The sequence below is a fragment of the Neolamprologus brichardi genome, chromosome 9, assembly GCF_056152115.1.
Source record: "Neolamprologus brichardi isolate AB-2024 chromosome 9, ASM5615211v1, whole genome shotgun sequence".
Classification (NCBI taxonomy): Eukaryota; Metazoa; Chordata; class Actinopteri; order Cichliformes; family Cichlidae; genus Neolamprologus; species Neolamprologus brichardi.
The window spans coordinates 34,170,468-34,188,076 of record NC_142112.1 but is presented as its reverse complement, the minus strand read 5'-3'; the positions used below and the strand labels follow the sequence as shown (position 1 = coordinate 34,188,076).

Here is a 17,609-nt window from a genome sequence, read left to right as displayed (position 1 = left end):
GGAGGCCGAGGTAATGCCATCCAGACTAAGAATCTGGTTAGATACCATATTTCAGGAATCAGAAAATATTTCAAGATTTTCAGGGCCGAGTACAATAACTTCCGTTTTATCTGAATTAAGAAGCAGAAAGTTAGCGGCCATCCAGGTCTTTATGTCTTTAAGACATTCCTGCAGTTTAACTAATTGGTGTCTGTTATCTGGCTTCATGGAGAGATAGAGCTGCGTGTCATCTGCATAGCAGTGAAAATGTATACTATGTCTTCTAATGATGCTGCCTAAGGGAAGCATGTATACTGTAAGCAGAATTGGTCCTAGCACTGAACCCTGTGGAACACCAGGATTGACCTTAGTGTGTGAAGAGGACTCTCCATTTACATGCACAAATTGGAGTCTATTAGATAGATATGATTCAAACCACTGCAGCGCAGCACCTGTATAATTAAATCAATTTGTGGCCACATTCAAAAGGACTTCTTCCTGTGACTTTGTCTTTAATAGCGTTTAATGAGTGGTCTTCACAAAAACTGCTTCTTCACTTAGTAGTTGACAACAGAATTTAATCTAGAGGTTTAAGATTACCATTAAGATTACCATTTCGTAATCTTAAACTAGCCAGCTGCATAAATTTGGGCACCCTAACAGAAAATTTACATCAATATTTAATAGATCCACCTTTTGCAGAAATAACAGCCTCTAATTGCTTCCTATCGCTTCCAATGACAGTCTGGATTCTGGTTGAAGGTATTTTGGACCATCTCCAAAACATCTCCAGTTTAGCCAGTTTTCGTGGCTTTTGAGCGTGAGCAGCCCACTTTAAGTCACACCATAGAATTTCAATAATATTCAGGTCTGGGGACTGACATGGCCATACCAGAACATTGTACTTGTTTCTCTGCATGAATGCCTTACTAGATTTTGAGCACTTTTTAGGATTGTTGTCTTGTTGAAATATCAGCCCGGCACAACTTCAACTTTGTCACTGATTCTTGAACATTGTTCTCAAGAATCTGCTCATACTGACTGGAATCATGTGATGTTTGTGTAATGTATGTATGGTTGGGAGAGTAAGATGGCGCTGGCAAGGCTGGCAGCCTTAACCCGCTCGAGGCAGGCGTTGCCGATTTGCAACAGTTAAAAACTAACAACCTGATTCCCCCACATACATATTTTATGAGTTGTTTTTTTTTTTTACTCAGAAGTATCACTGCAGGACTTGGTTGTGCATTAGCAACAAAAACTTAATTTGATCCTGAGAGGGTTACCCAATTTCCCTTGGGATGGATAAAGTATTATCAATCAATCAATCAATCAACACCCGGTTACGCCAATCGGAGGCCAATAAAATCAATATTGAATCAGTGTGTAATTTTGCCAAAACAATGTTGGACTTTTAGTTTTCTCTGGTCCCCTCCCCCATCAGACCAGAGCTGTATCCCAATTCAGGGTCTGCAGCCTTAATGGTCCTCAAGGGCCGCGTACTCAAAGACCGCTAAGGCTGGAAGTGCGAGGCTTGTAGGCTTGTGAAATGGGACGTCTAGCCTCCGTTGCGCTGCCCAGGTTGCCTAGCAACCATTATACTAACATCTGGAAACGTTTCATACAGCTTTGTTTGACAGAAATTAAGGAGAACATATTTTGTTCATTTGTTTCTACATGAGCTCTGTGTGATTTAATAAGTATCTGAGGCTGAGACCACAGGACTGTAAAACATGATTTTTGAGCTTCATTTCTGTACTGAACAGTCATTTTAAGATTAGCTGGTAAATAACAATTAGCTAATGTTGTTCATGAGACTAAAGTCATCTCACTTTGGTAATGTAAATATAATATGGCCGATATTATAGTTATTATATTAATCATTATTAGTCATTACAGCAGTGAGTTTGAACTCCGTGTCAAATACTGAGCTTCAGTAAAGATTCAAGTTGCAGTTATTTATATTTCCTATCACCTTAAATCTTTACTTAAAGACAAGTATCTTTGACAGTGTATATATAGATGTATTATATATAAGAGACAAATATTGTTCATTTAATGTGTTGGCATTATTACATTTGGCTCAATGCTTACATATATGTGTAAAAAGCAAATGTACAAGCTGTGATAACTGTGTCTGATAGAATGAAGAGTAGACTGATATATTAAATATTCCTTTATTGGGTGAGAAAATCAGACTATGTCATAACTGCTTTAAGTCATACAGAATAGATATCAGAGCCTTAAACAGGCTGACTTCTGCTAAATGGGTCAAACTGGGCAGAAAGTATACAAACACATAGCATCCTTATAGAAAAAAAAAACATAACCCTACAACATGTGCCATCAATTTGATTGATGGCCCTAGCCTTGACCTTTTGACCTTACCGGAAGTACTCCAGAAGTGTCTAATCGATTCCATATGTGTGACTAATCGCATCCGGTGGGAAAAAAGGAGGGGTGGTTCCTGGGGGGAGGAAAAGTTCAGGGGGGTGATGCAGCAGATTTCTGATGAGTCAGTGGAGATCGGAGCGCATGCTGCATAGAGACAGACAGAATGATCAAGGCAGTTCGTTTTTCACAGACAAACTCATAGTTTGAATTCTGTTTAAATGTTTCAGTATTATGACAATGATCTTGATAACCTTTTTCTCGGTAAAGAGCTATTTCTTTTTTCAATAGTGGCTTTATTTTTCTTTCTTATGTTAATCTTATTACAGCCACAATAAAATAAAAACCTTTAAGATTATCTGACTAGTAACGGATTGCATTTATATTTATAGAGCCAGGTGGCGCTACACCAGCGCTTGTAATGAAAAGAAGGACTTTCTATTGCTTGTAGAGAGCCATTTCTTTTTACAATAGCGGATGTATTTTACTTTCTTATATTAACCTACAGGCCGCCCACTCGTCTCCTCGTATGTGTAAAAAAATATCCCTTAGTGAAAAAAGCGCAGCTCACATATTCCGAACTCTATCCCAAATAATTTATTAAAACACCTCGATGAGGTATTTTGGTTTGGTGCAGCCACTCCTTATCAGACCAAAAGTAAAGAGTTTTTCTTCATCTTTTGAGCTACTTTTACAACAGGTTTTCTCATTAACAGAAAATAGAATCCTTAAAAGAAAACGGTCTTATTTTGCACACACCGCGGGCCAAGAAGGCGTCAACAACCGATCGATATTAGTATTTCTTAATGCTTGTAACCTAGCAAAGAATTTCATGCAGGCAGTAAAATAACCCTTAGTGAAAAAAAAGCGCCGCTCACATATTCAGAACTCAGAACTAAATAATTTTATTTAAACACCCTGATGAGGTATTTTGGTTTTGTGCAGCCACTCAAACCAAAGTAAAGAGTTTTTCTTCATTTTTATAGCTACTTTTACACCGGGTTTTCCCATTGACAGAAAATAGACAGAAACCCTAAAAGAAAATGGCCTTGTTGTACGCACATCAAGAAGGAGTCAGATGACCGTCGGTTCATCCCGGTCAATGCTTCCTCCGTTGGGTACCATAAACATATGAGAAAAAACCCCAGAGAATTTATTATTTTGTAGTGTGTGTGAGAGAGAGAGAGAGCGAATTGATCAGACTTTTCTACAAAACGTTATACCACTCTGGGTCAAGAGGGGCGATATAGCACGGACCGGTCAGATGACTACGCCGGATGGAAGCATAACCGGAAGCGTCCCAGGGACTTTCCCTTTGACATTCATCCTGCTCCATGATCAGCCGTTAAATGTTTCCTCAATGTTGCTGTAATGTAACAACAAAGTTAGTTTTTTTTTAAGATCAGACAGGGGTACAGTCCCAAAACATTCCTTACACGTTCCTGCAGTCACCGAATTAGCATCTGTGAGACAAATAAGCTTCAGGGACTGACTTGTTTTTAGAACCGACCTTTGACACTTGGATGTTGGCTTAATTTTTACCCAAAGAGTATCACGGTTCTGGGTCAGTTTGACACAGTATTTTGAGTTTTCATGTCTTGGTTTGATTTTGTATTTTTGGTTATCTTCTTGGTCTAGATTAGGGGTGGGCAATCTCAGTCCACGAGGGCCGGTGTCCCTGCAGAAAACCTCGGGACTTGCACCAGAAAATAAAATAAAAAAAAACAGTAATTCTAGGAGGTGTTGGGTTTAGGGAAGTTACGCAAATTTGCGCAGGTTTAGTAAATCTAGTGTTAATCAAGAAACTGCTGCTGTGCTACATCCATAAATACTGAATAAATTAGGAGCTAAAGCTAAAAGGACAGTTTATTTGTACCATCTTCATGTGAACACATTCAAGAACATCACAGATGAAAGAAACATTAAAAACTTCCACACTACATGAAGCAAGAAAAATAGTTTTTTTTTTTTCCAGGTAGTTTCAGAAAAAACAGAAACATCAAACACCTCCAAGACTCTCTTTGAAAGAACTAAAAACCTTTATTCTCATGGTCCAATCATGAGTGAACTCCCCGATGAAGCCTTGTGTGCTAAAACATGTCAGAGTTTTAAAGGTTCAACATGAGTTTCCAAAACGTTTTGCTGGAGAACAATGAACTATTTGACTGAGTTTCAATTATTTACAGACGAGCAAAACCAGGACAGAGAAAAAAGGACAAAACTGACTCAGTAAAACGACAGAAAATAAGATCCCATGTAAATCTGTATTATGTAGAAGTTCAGCCCAGCAACCAGTTCAGTTCAACACAAGTTTAAATGATTCTATCTGAACTCTGTGGAGCCTGATCTCAAGCTTTTTGAGTCTGACACTGAAACCAGAGGATCTTTCTGTCTCTTCAGATTCACTGTGATCCAGTGATGGGAGTGATTTCAGCCCTGAGTGATCACGCTGATGTTTGCACAGAGCAGACAATGAGGTGAATGTTTGGGCACATTGGTAACAGTGAAACAGTTTATTAGTAACGTGGGATCGTTTGTGTCCGGAATATGATCTGAGATTCCTGAAGCTCTTGCCACACTGGTCACAGCTGTAGTTTCCTTCCATGTGTGTACGTTCATGATAGATACGACTACCTGATTGTGAGAAGCTTTTGTCACAGTGTCTGCACTTGTATGGTTTCTCTCCTGTGTGGACTCGTTTGTGTGTTTTAAGCTTACTTGCAGTGGTGAAGGATGACCCACACTGATCACAGAGGTACTTTTTAACCCCACTGTGAATCAGTTCATGTTGTTTTAAGTCACTTGAAGTGGTGAAGCTTCTCCCACATTCTTTGCAGTTTTTCACTTTGTCTCCAGTGTGTCTACTTTGATGTATTTTTAGGTTGGCTTTCCAACTGAAGGTTTTTCCACAGAGGTCACAATGAAAGTCTTTCCCACCACCACAGTGATGACAGGGTTGAGAACTGGATCCATCTGTGTCGCTCTGTTTCTAAACAAAGACACAAAGACAGTGTAAGTCAGTCCTTCAACACTTTTATCCTGAACGTCGCCTGAAATAAAGAGCATCTCTGCAGACGTCCAATTACATTTTACTGTTTCAGTTAACATACTCAGTTTACTGGGCTGCAATGACTACAATACTACCACCATAATACTACAATAATACTAAAATCATAACTGACATGAAAATCTGAATAATCACTCAGAGCTACGTTCACACTGCAGGCGAAAGCGCATCAAATCCAATTTTTTTGACCCTATGCGACCCATATCTGATCATGGTATGACCGTGTGAACGAAATCCGATATTTTCAAATCCAATCTGGGTCACTTTCGTATGTGGGACAGAATCCGATACATATCCGATGTTTTAGAAAGCGACTGCTGTTTGAACGGTCATGCTGCATTAAATCCGTCTTTTACGTCACTGACACAAGACAGATGGCAATTATCAGCGCCGGAGAAGCGCCGGAGAAGCGCCCGAGAAGACATTGTGAACGCTTCCTGGCCATCCAGTGTAGATGTCAGTGAAACTGTTGGGAAGACAACGTTGGAGAAACGTGAACATTTTATTTGTACTGTATAATCTGCAGATTCTGACAGAAATCTGCAACTATCCTTTGAAGCACCGCTCCTCTAAAAAATAATAAATAACCTAATAACTTAAAGCAAAAATTGGGAAACATAAAGTCCGAAGTCTTTATATTAAGGGCCATCAGTCAAACAATATTGTTTGGTCTGGGTCTAAACAGAGCGTGTTGTGTGTGACACCTTCTTTTGCGCATGCGGGACGCTTTGAGCATTCACACTAGAGCGCGTTTGCTGTCACATTTTATTTGTAGTGTGAACAAGCAGACAAAAAAAATCGGATTTGATCAAAAAATCGGAATTGAGCATTAAGACCTGCAGTGTGAACGTAGCCAAAGAGCTGCTTTTCCATGCAGTAGAATTGCTAACATGTTAAAACAGTTTAATGAGCAGAGTTGTTCCAAACAGTCAGGATAAAATGACAAGATAAAAATATAAACACATACCTCACAGTAACTGCACTTGTAGAGTCTCTTTCTGGTGTGGATCTGTTGGTGTTTTCTCAGGTAATGTGGAGATTTAAAAGTCTTCTCACACAGGTCACATTTATAAGGTCTCTCCTCAGTGTGGGTAAACATGTGTAGTTTTAGCCGTTTGTCTGTAGCAAAGTATTTGCCACACTGTTCACAGCAGTACACATCATGTCTGGTGTGAATGCGCAGGTGTGTATTTCGGTGCCCTCTCTGGCTGAAAGTTTTTCCACAGATGTCACAGCTGTATGCCTTAATTCCAGAGTGGCTAACTAGATGCTTCTGTAAGCTGCTACTTTGAGTAAAAGCTCTGCCACACTGATCACAGCTGTACGCTTTAACTCCACTGTGGATGAGTTTGTGTGTTTTTAGGGAGACCTTCAAGGAAAAAGACTTTCCACACAAGTCACAGCTGAACGGTCTCTCTCCAGTGTGGATGACCTGATGCTGTTTTAGTGAATTCTTCCTAGTAAAATCCTTCCCACACTCGTCACAGCTGTATGCCTTAATTCCAGAGTGGGTAACTAGATGACTGTGTAAGTTGCTACTGTGAGTAAAAGCTCTGCCACACTGATCACAGCTGTACGCTTTAACTCCACTGTGGATGAGTTGGTGTGTTTTTAGGGAATCCTTCCAGGAAAAAGACTTTCCACACAAGTCACAGCTGAACGATTTCTCTCCAGTGTGGATGACCTGATGAAGTTTTAGTGAATTCTTCCTAGTAAAATCCTTCCCACACTCGTCACAGGTGTATTGTGTTTTCTCTCTCTTTCTTCTGTGAGGTTTGTCGGCCTCCTGAGAGCGCTGACTTCTCGCTCCATGTTGGTCCTGCAGTGACAGAGATACAAACAGAGGCAGTGAGTGAAATGCAGTCGTGGAACAAACTGAACCTTCAAACTCCCTCCATTTTAAACCTGAAGGTGGAGAGTGGCACCAAACACCTTAAAGGTCTCTTATCCCCACCTGCTGGTAGTTCTAACACATTACATCCAACCTATAAACAAATAAACAAACATAGGATTTCTTATCAGTAAATGATTATATATAAATCTATACAAATTATAGAAATATGTAATAGGAAACAAGAAAATAATATAAATTATAAAATAATATAAGTGTGTGTGTGTGTACAATCAGGAGGGATGGGCATGATTTTAGTGTTTAAACAGTCATGAATTATTTTTGTTTATTTCTTTATTCAAAAGGAACCTCAATAGCTTCCACAACCGAGGTTGCTCGTCTTCAGTCAAATACAAATCACATAAAATATTACACAATAAAGTGGATTTAAGATACCCACATAATTTGGCTCTTACATGCACAGTTTCACAATTGTTAAAATATAAGCAATCAATAATAATAATATCAATAACATTGAGGCACATTACACAAATTTCAAAAACAAATCCTCTCTTACAATATTACAACAACTAAAAGCTCTGTAAATCGGCTTTTAAGTGTTCATTGAAGTTTTAAATAGATTGAATAATTCTCTAATTTTATAAGGCAATTTATTCCACTTAAAAGATGCTCTAAATATAACAGTTTTACAAAAAGTTACTTTTAACTTGAGGATTAACTAAATTGCAGTTTGTTGAAAATTGTGTAATATCATTATGTATTTCATCTGGATACTGCAGCTGAGCAGAAATAAATGTGGTGTGTTTAACAGAATTGCTTTCTTTATAACTACAAGTAAGCTATAGAATATTTTAGCCTGTACAGGAAGCCAAGAAAGTTTATTATGCATTTTATCGATATTAGTATAGTATGAACATCTTAACACTAATCTGGACGCTTATTCTGAACTAACTGAAGTCTGTTAAGATCTGTCTTATTAGCTGCTGACCAAATGATTGAACAATACTCCAGATGAAACATTACTAGTGCATTAATGACATCTTTCATAATTGAAGAAGTGATACAGAAAGAGCATTTCATAGCCATAGCTATGCCTTGTCCCATTTTCTTAAAAACAGAGTTGATGTGCTGAGACCATGAAAGGTGGTGATTTATGGTAACGCCGAGTACTTTAATCTGGGTGACGTGTTCTAACACTGGATATGGAAAAATTCAGTTGTGGGCTGTTGACTAATCTGCTTCTAATTAACATAGATTTGGATTTAGATACATTCAAAATCATGTTGTTTTTACTTATCCAGTCAAACAGGTTCAGCAAATTTTGTTGTGACACGCTGATCAATTCAGAGTTGTCACTGGCTGAATAAAACATGGTGGAATCATTGGCATACCCAAGATTAACCCAAGATATATTGCTGATCGTTAGTGAAAACTGAATAGAGAAGTGAGGCAGCTGCCTTGGGGTAAACCGCAGTTCATATCGCAGCCCTCGGAGAAATAACCAGTATAATAAACCCTTTGCTATCTTCTGTCCAAATAATTTTTTATCCAGCACAGAGCAGCTGGTGAAAATCAATAACATTTTAGCTTATCAATCAAAAGATCAAAATTTATTGAATCAAATGCAGCACTAAAGTCCAAGAATACCACTTTCCCATCATCTAGATGTTTATACCATACCATATATTATCTGTCATATGAATTAGAGCTGAGCTGGTAAAATGACCAGCTTGGTCCAGTGAAAAAAAAAATGTCTGATTATAACCTAAGGGTTTTTTTACATTAAGAAAAAGGCACCAAACATCAAACCAATTTAAGCCTAAACAGTAACACATGAAAGTAGAGCAGGGCGATATAACCAAAAATATTTATCACGATATACATTTGAAAATTTGTGATAACGATATAACTGACGATATAATTGAGGCGAGACAAAATACTTTACAACTCCACCACTTTATTAGTGCAAAAAACCCATCAATGTATTTTCACTTAAAGAAGCTGTTTTTATGTGCATTAAAGTTATATAAAAATTTAACAGTGCAAATGCAAACTGCTTGCTGACAGTTTAACCAAAAGGATTTTCCAGAGAAAATTGTCTGACATTTGCACAAAGGCATTTGCATTGTTAAATTTTTATATAACTTTAATACACATAAAAAACAGCTGCTTGTTTAAGTGAAAATACATTGATGGGGTTTTTTTTTGCACTAATAAAGTTGCGGAGTTGTAAAGTATTTTGTCTAGTGTCAATTATATCGTCAGTTACATTGTTATCGCAAATTTTCAAATGTATATTGTGATAAATATTTTTGGTCATATCGCCCTGCTCTGTCTGTCACCTTCTGTGTTGAGCTCATTGTCTTCTCTGTAGTGGCTGAGCTGAGTCCAAGTAGCTGAAAATGTTCCTCTGCTGCTCCGTCAGACTCTTCTCCTCCTGCTGGTCAGCTGGGACACAAAACAGATCTTTGTTAGGCTCCACACTGCACTGAAGAGTCAAAGTGTCTCAAATGTTCACCTGACAACAAAAAACAACAAATTTTTGCTTCCCGAGGTGGGCAAACAGACACAAAAGGTTTGAGCACAGATACCAAATTTAGCAGTATGGCAGACCAGTAGCAGGAGAGACTGAGGCCTGTTATTAGAATCAAATACCCAGTGGGCCGACACAAGGATTTGTACCGATAAGACAAAGACAGCTGTGTTTTATCCTGGAATACATTTCTTTTACATTTTCTTGAAATGTTTTTCATTGTAGAACTTTTACCTCCAACTAGGGGTGCAACAATACACAAAATTCACAGTTCAGTTCGGTTCAATATTTTTTAGATACAAAAAATAAATAAAAATGTTCATGCCTTTTTAATTTGTCATTTATTAAAAATTATAAATATATATTTTAACTCAAAAGTACAGTTTTTAAATTTAATGTTGATGAAACAACAAAAATAAATAAATAAATCTATCTGATCGAGAAATCACTCATCTTTGGAAAAGAGAGTTTATTACAGAGAAATGGCTCTTTCCAAAATAAAAGCTATACGCTTCTTCTGGGCTATATTCTCAGCAGCATATTAAACATATCAGGTCCCCATAAGGAGAATCATGTGCTAACGGCTGTCTAAATGACTCGGGTAAAGTTTGTAGCATGTATGCTTGTTGTTTTTGTCTGCTTCCACTTGTCTTTGCACTAGGATGATGTCGGCGTAAATGTGCAGTCATATTCGTTGTGTTCCCACTAGTGCCGTCAGCGTTAATCTCGTTAAAATGACGTTAACGCCATAACGCTGCAAATCTCCGTTAACGAGTTACCGTGGATCGCCCCGTGCGTGGGGCTGGACGGCGTCAACACGTTAACAAGCTAACTGCGATAACGCACTAGTTCCCACCAATTGAGCATTGCGTGGCACATCCGACATACTGTTTTACTTTTGTCCATGACGCGCTTACCATCAGGGTCATGCTTCACATGAACATCAAGATAGTTTCAAACGCCAGATCTGAATGAAGGTGGGAGAGGTTCAATTTCGGGTAGCGTTGAGGCAGTTGCCATGTTGCAACGAGCTTGGCTTCTGTCTTGCTAGCTTGCGCTGTGCTCAGTGGATTTGCACTCAACAGTGCAGCCTAGGCGGGGTAGTCGAACGCAGATCCACTGAGCGCTCAACACAGAGAGCATCGTCGGAAGAAAAGCTGATAAAACAAATAAAAGATTTTGTCGATACATATGCCTACCGAACTGAAAGCACTGTATCGAACGTATTTGTTTGTTTTGTTTTTTTAAAAACACACACTCCCTTCACCTCTTCTACATTCCTATGTTTCTCTCAGAGCAGATCTAAGGGGCAGTCCCTCAGTCATACACATATACTTTTAATCTCACCCTTAAGGGGTGGTCCCCAGGAGTTTCACAGCATGGTTTAGAACAGTGGTTCTCAAACTGTGGTACACATACCACTAGTAGTACTTAGTCTCTCTCTGGTGGTACATGGAAAATCTAAAAAAATTTTAAAGACTAAACAATATGTAATTGTGGAGGTATGCAAAGACGACATATATTTAGTCTTTGAATGGCTACAATCCAGGCCATCCGTGGCTTTTTGTTACTTCGGAAACATGGCTTGAACAATTTCTCTTCAACGACAACTGATCTCTTTACTAGGGGTGCAACGATACTCGTATCGATATCGAACCGTTCGATACAGTGTTTTCGGTTCGGTACGCATACGTATCGAACAATACAACATTTTTAATTTATTTTATCAACTTTCCTTCTGACGGTGCTGTCTGTGTTGAGCGCTCAGTGGATCTGCGCTCGACAGTGCAGCCTAGGCGGAGTAGTCGAACACAGATTCACTGAGCGCAGGGCAAGCTAGCTAGACAGAAGTTAAGCTCGTTGCAACATGGCAAATTGAACCTCCCCCACCCTCATTCAGATGTGGCGTTTGGAACTATTTTGGTTTTCATGTGACGTATGACCCTGAAGGTAAGCGTGTCATGGACAAAAGTAAAACAGTATGTTGGATGTGCCAGCAATGCTCAATTGGTGGGAACTAGTGTGTTAGCGCAGTTAGCTCGTTAATGTGTTGACGTCTTCCAGCCCCACTCATGAGGCGATCCGCGGTAGCTCGTTAACGGAGATTTGCCGTGTTGTGACCTTAACGTCATTTCAGATTAACGCTGACAGCACTAGTGGGAACACAACCAATATGACTGCACATTTACTCCGACATCATCCTAGTGCAAAGACAAGTGGAAGCAGACAAAAACAAGCACGCATGCTACAAACTTTACCCGAGTCATTTAGACAGCCGTTAGCACATGATTCTCCTTATGGGGACCTGATATGTTTAATATGCTGCTGAGAATATAGCCCAGAAGAAGCGTATAGTATAGCTTTTATTTTGGAAAGAGACATTTCTCCATAATAAACTCTTTTCCAAAGATGAGTGATTCCTCAATCAGATACAGGGCTCGCAAAATCGCTAGCCCGACGTCCTGGGGCTTTTTTCCAGTCGGGCTACCAAAATCTATCTCTGCCCTGCCCGTCGGCCTATAGTAGGAAGGAAAAATATATGTCAATGCTTTTGCATTCTTTCGGAAATGTAGCTGGGTAATTATGTCATTGGCATCGGCCACTGTCAATATGTGACATACTGAAATCGCGTTTGAATTTGCGCTTGTTTTTTGCTTTCACTTTTCAATCGCGTGAACTGTGTATAGAAAGCGACAGTACTGATTGGTGAGTGATGATAATTTGCGCACCAATTCCTCTGACATCGTCTTATCAATCGTTAGCTTACTATGCAAACATGACAAGTGAAATCTCCTGCAGCTTAAACATGTGAGAGGTTGATCGCGCAGAGAATCGCTGAGCGTTATGTTAGTGCGTGTGTAAAAGCAGCAGGATATATATTTTAGTTCTGGTGAGCCAAATAAGACAGGTCAGGGTGAAGAAGTGACAAAACGGAAAAGTTATGACAAATCAGACTATAAGGCAAAAAGAAAGTGCAGCTTTATGGTTTCATGGACAAAAGAATTTCTGCGGCTGCAATATGACGAGCTAAATAACCAGGGCAGCACATAAGTGGTCCGCAGGTGCGCATTCGCTGTCAAAATAAAAAACACGCACAAGATAAGAAGTTGCAACGCGTGTTTGCGTACATAAGATTTTCTGGAGGAGGACAGACATTTGTTTAGAACTCTTAAAGATGTCGAAGAAGCTCCTTTAAGCAATTACTGTGATGTTCCTCCACCTCCAAAGAAATGTCAGAGTCCGAACCACAAAAGAAGCACGTATTCTCGGAAAAGTGGTTGCAGGAGGTGAGCTGGCTTCAAACAAATGATGAACGCACAGAGATGTGGTGCAGAATGTGCCGTGAAAATTTAATAAATGACAAATTAATAAAAAGGCATGAACATTTTTTTTGTATCGAAAAAATATCGAACCGTGACACCAAAGTATCGAACCGAACCGAACCGTGAATTTTGTTGTATCGTTGCACCCCTACTCTTTACCCGTCAGCTTCCCATAGCTGTCATGTGATCGGCTATTGCAGTTAATAATACAACAGCTTCTTGCCATTTTTGTTTCTTTTTATCGCTGTGTAACTGATTTCAATCCGGTCGTTAAGTGATGATGTGACGAATCCTACTTCCGGGCCTAAAGTAGTCTGCATTTAACATGGCTTTTGTGTTGTTAACATGTTTAATGTTTTGTATTTTCTTCTATTTAATCCTGCCATGCGATTACATTTGTTCCTGACCACCGAGAACACTCACGTTAACTTTTATCGAGTGGAAAAAAAGTTAGCTTGTTTATATTATGCTAACATAGCTGTGTCGCTAGCGGTCACGTAGCACATCATTATATACCAGCTAGCCAAACTTCAGTAACCCTACAAACGTCATTTTAGTTTTCTGTCTTCATTTATGTTGGAAGTGATAACAGAGCTGTACGTTTTAATTTGTTTCCAAAACCCCGCAGTCAGGACATGCTATATTGTATTTAGATACAAGCTAGCGAGCTAACTTCCTGCTAACTTCTAACTCCGTTAAATGTCATAAATTCCGTTTTCATGGATGCCTGGATGTTAAACTCAATTGTTACACCTGGTAGAGCAGAACGCTGATCATTTTATTAACGATGAAAGACTTTAGACAGTTTTTCAACTCTCAGTAATGCCATAGTGATCGTTTGATATATGGACCTGGAGCGGAGTTTAGGCCCACACACGGCTAGTGACGTCAGACTTAACGACCGGTGTTCCAGATCTACTGGCGTTTAGATCTACTGGCGTTTAGATCAACTGGCGTTGGTCGAACAGATGTGTGGCAGTCTTGCGTTTCAGGAGCTGCTACCGACAAATCAGCAAAAACAGCCAAATGTGTCATCTGTGACACTTGTGAGGTTAACTCAAACACACTCCGTCAGTCTTGATGCTGTTGAACAACAAAATGTTTAAAAATGTGGCGAGTTTACCTGGTGATATCCTCATGCGCGACGCGATCGCGAAAACAGCAAACAATTAACACCACGCCGATGTTGTTCACAGGACAGCAACAGTAAACGATCGGGAGACTCTTGTCGTCGTTATCGTTCCCCTCGCACGTTTGATTTCTCCGGTTTCAGCGTTTTTGCTTCACAACTAAAGCGAGCAGTTTACTTTGTTTGCACTAACATGGACTCGAGTCAACCAGCGCCACCTCTGGCCAAGTGCCACAACCTACAGCCAGATCAACCTGTGACACACATATTCAGCACGTTTGAATTTGTTTCATGCACAACACATTTGTACCTTTTAATTGTGTCTGTTTGTGCGTCATGCAAATAAACCTTTGACAAGAATGAAATGACACTAATATTTCACTAGTGTTGTAACATCACATGTCGTTAGCGTAGTCTGTCTGTGTCTTTTCTCTGCGAACAAACATTTTAGAGTTGGTGGTTATATACAGTCTGTATAAGTATGGTTAATCTAATAAACATTTGTAAGGAGATGGCAGTAACTGTGAATGTACAGCAGGTGATTAGTAATAAACAGTCAGACAATGACCCTGACAATATCATTCAATCTTGCAGATTGAATGCACCTTCTGTGGGAAGTGGTACCACACAGTGTGTGTGGACTTCCCCTCTGCAGAAGGCGACTACAAATGTTGTGGGTGCTAAATAAACAGAGAAAATTGATCCCTGTGGTCTTTGCTTATTGATTGTTTTTAGTGTTGATAATCCACATTGCTGGCATTCCATCTTTCAACATGTTTGTAGGTAGATTTAGATGTACCAGGGGTAAGTGCAGCCACTCAGCTTTTACTCAATATGATCATAGCAGCAGGTGCAGATGTGTCACAAGTTAATCTAGTAGTAGGCTGTGGTATTTGGCCACAGGTGGCAGCAGTGGACTGACCTCCATTGGAGACTGCTCCAGCTGCTATGTGATAGTGGATCTGCTACAAATTGAAGATCATATGCAAGTGTTGGAAATTAACCCTTGTATTATGTTGAAAAACAAAAAAATGACATTGATTTTGTTGCGGGTCATTTTGACCCGTACTGTGTATATCCACTCAGAACTGTCAAAAAACTGCAATAAAACAATAGCAACTTTATTTCCCATGTGATAAACACGTAGAACACAGACATACAACAGTTAGACTTTCCATAACTATTTTAGGAACAATTTGGTTTTTCGTTCTTACAAACACATTTCTTTTGAACTTGCCCGACGTTCTCAGTTTTTCAATGTTCAACATTTTCAGTTTTGTCCACATGATGGACAGAATGTAACTATGTGCTTTCTGTAGATGTACTTCTTGCATTTCTCACAAAAAGTGCTTGTTTTAAAACAGGAATCTTCCTAACTAAGATTTAAAACAAAAGATTTCTACGTCTCCTCCAGACTCAAAAACAGATGACAAACCAATCGACACACCTGAGTCACTGACTTTCTTAAATCCACTCACTCTCACTGGCTGTTCATTACTAATCACTGTGTAACTGCTGTGGATTCACAGCCATCTCCTTACAAATCTTCATTAGATTGACCACACTTATACAGACTGTATATAACTACCAACTCTCCAGCCACGTTGATGGATTGCCTATATTGGCTGGAAATATTCATTTCCAGAGAAAAGACAGACAGACTCTGCTTACAGGATGCGATGTGACAACACTAATGGAATACTGATGTGTCATATTTGTCCAAGGCGTATTTCGTTGTTATGGAAAAAGAGAATATTAAAATCATGATGAACAGGGGTGGTGATTTCTATGACTTTGTGTATATAATTTGGAATTTTGTACAAATGTAGGCCAATAATAAATATATCATTTCATTCTTGTCAAAGGTTTATTTGCATGACACACAAACAGACACAATTGAAAGGTACAAATGTGTTGTGCATGAAACAAATTCAAACGTGGTGCAGATGTGTGCCACAAGTTGATCTGGCTGTAGGCTGTGGCACTTGGCCAGAGGTGGCACTGGTTGATTCGAGTCCATGTTAGTGACACAAAGTAAACTGCTCGCTTTAGTTGTGAAGCAAAAACGCTGAAACCGGAGAAATAAAACGTGCGAGGGGAACGATAACGACGACAAGAGTCTCCCGATCGTTTACTGTTGCTGTCCTGTGAACAACATCGGCGTGGTGTTAATTGTTTGCTGTTTTCGCGATCGCGTCGCGCATGAGGATATCACCAGGTAAACTCGCCACATCTTTAAACATTTTGTTGTTCAACAGCATCAAGACTGACGGAGTGTGTTTGAGTTAACCTCACAAGTGTCACAGATGACACATTTGGCGTGTTTTTGCTGATTTGTCGGTAGCAGCTCCTGAAATGCAAGACTGCCACACATCTGTTCGTCCAACGCCAGTTGATCTAAACGCCAGTTGATCAGCCCACGTGTATACACACACACACACATACAGAGAGCCCTTTTGAATGTTGGCAAGTATGTGTATGTGGTGTTAAATAGGCCTATACTACTGTGCTTTGATGTTGCTCGTAAGGGTGAAACTCATTGTGAAACGTTTGAGAACCACTGCTACAGAAAAATGGAGATTTCCCTTATATGGTAACAACCTCAACTCACGTGACGCCCAGAATTGTACAATACTGATGCTTGAGAGCGCGCGTGTGATGCAAGTATGTGTAGAGTGTTGAGCGCGCGATCAGTGGTGAGAAAAACAAATCACGAAACCTGACCTTTCTATACTTGTGGCTCACTTCCACTTCTAATCTATTCGTTTTCACATTTACACACATCCACCTGTGGTTTCCTGTTTTGCTGCACTCTGGAGAGCCTCGCCTTTAACGGTCTTCTCTCACAGAGAGCAACAGAAAACTTCACTCAAAAAACTTCGAAAAACTCAAGATTGACTGAACTCAGTTCAAAGTTACCTTGGCACTTCCCTTTAGATGTGAGAGGTAGTGATGGTCCGCTTGAAGCTGACGCTCCGGTGCGTGTGTCAGAAAAATCAACAAGCTACTTCAGAAGCACTATGTCGAGGCTTGATTCGTTTGGCCAGGGTCACGTGATTAGTGACGTCTGAAGATTCATTTAGAGTACTTTTTTTTTTTACTGAACTTTATTGAACACACAATAAGTATACAACATACAAACAGTTGAAGTTTACGAAAAAACAGAACATGAACATACAAAACCAGGGGTAAAAAGAAATAATTATATGAGTACGCGAAAAAATCAACATATATATATTGTTCTGAGAGCCTTTTTGTTGTTTGAGTCTGATATTGATGTATGTACAATTCCATATCCTTATAAAAAGGCTAAAATATCGTGTTTTATTAATAAACTT

The 17,609-nt window shown here is 39.4% G+C and overlaps 1 protein-coding gene across 1 annotated transcript; it reads right to left on the bottom strand.

The window, feature by feature from the left end:
* Window positions 1–3,567: 3,567 nt before the first annotated feature.
* Window positions 3,568–17,262, bottom strand: LOC148101522 (uncharacterized). Its single transcript, XM_087846346.1, has 4 exons — window positions 17,191–17,262; window positions 9,629–9,734; window positions 6,402–7,253; window positions 3,568–5,356 (listed from the first exon to the last, which is right to left on the bottom strand). The coding sequence occupies exons 2-4, from the start codon at window positions 9,644–9,646 to the stop codon at window positions 4,664–4,666; spliced, it is 1,563 nt and encodes a 520-aa protein (XP_087702472.1). The 5' UTR covers window positions 9,647–9,734; window positions 17,191–17,262; the 3' UTR covers window positions 3,568–4,663.
* Window positions 17,263–17,609: the final 347 nt, after the last annotated feature.

Coding starts and splice junctions, on each gene's coding strand:
- LOC148101522 (XM_087846346.1), bottom strand. Junction 5,357..6,401: donor ACAAGTGCAGTTACTGTGAG/GTATGTGTTTAT, acceptor GTCTTTGTTTAG/AAACAGAGCGACACAGATGG.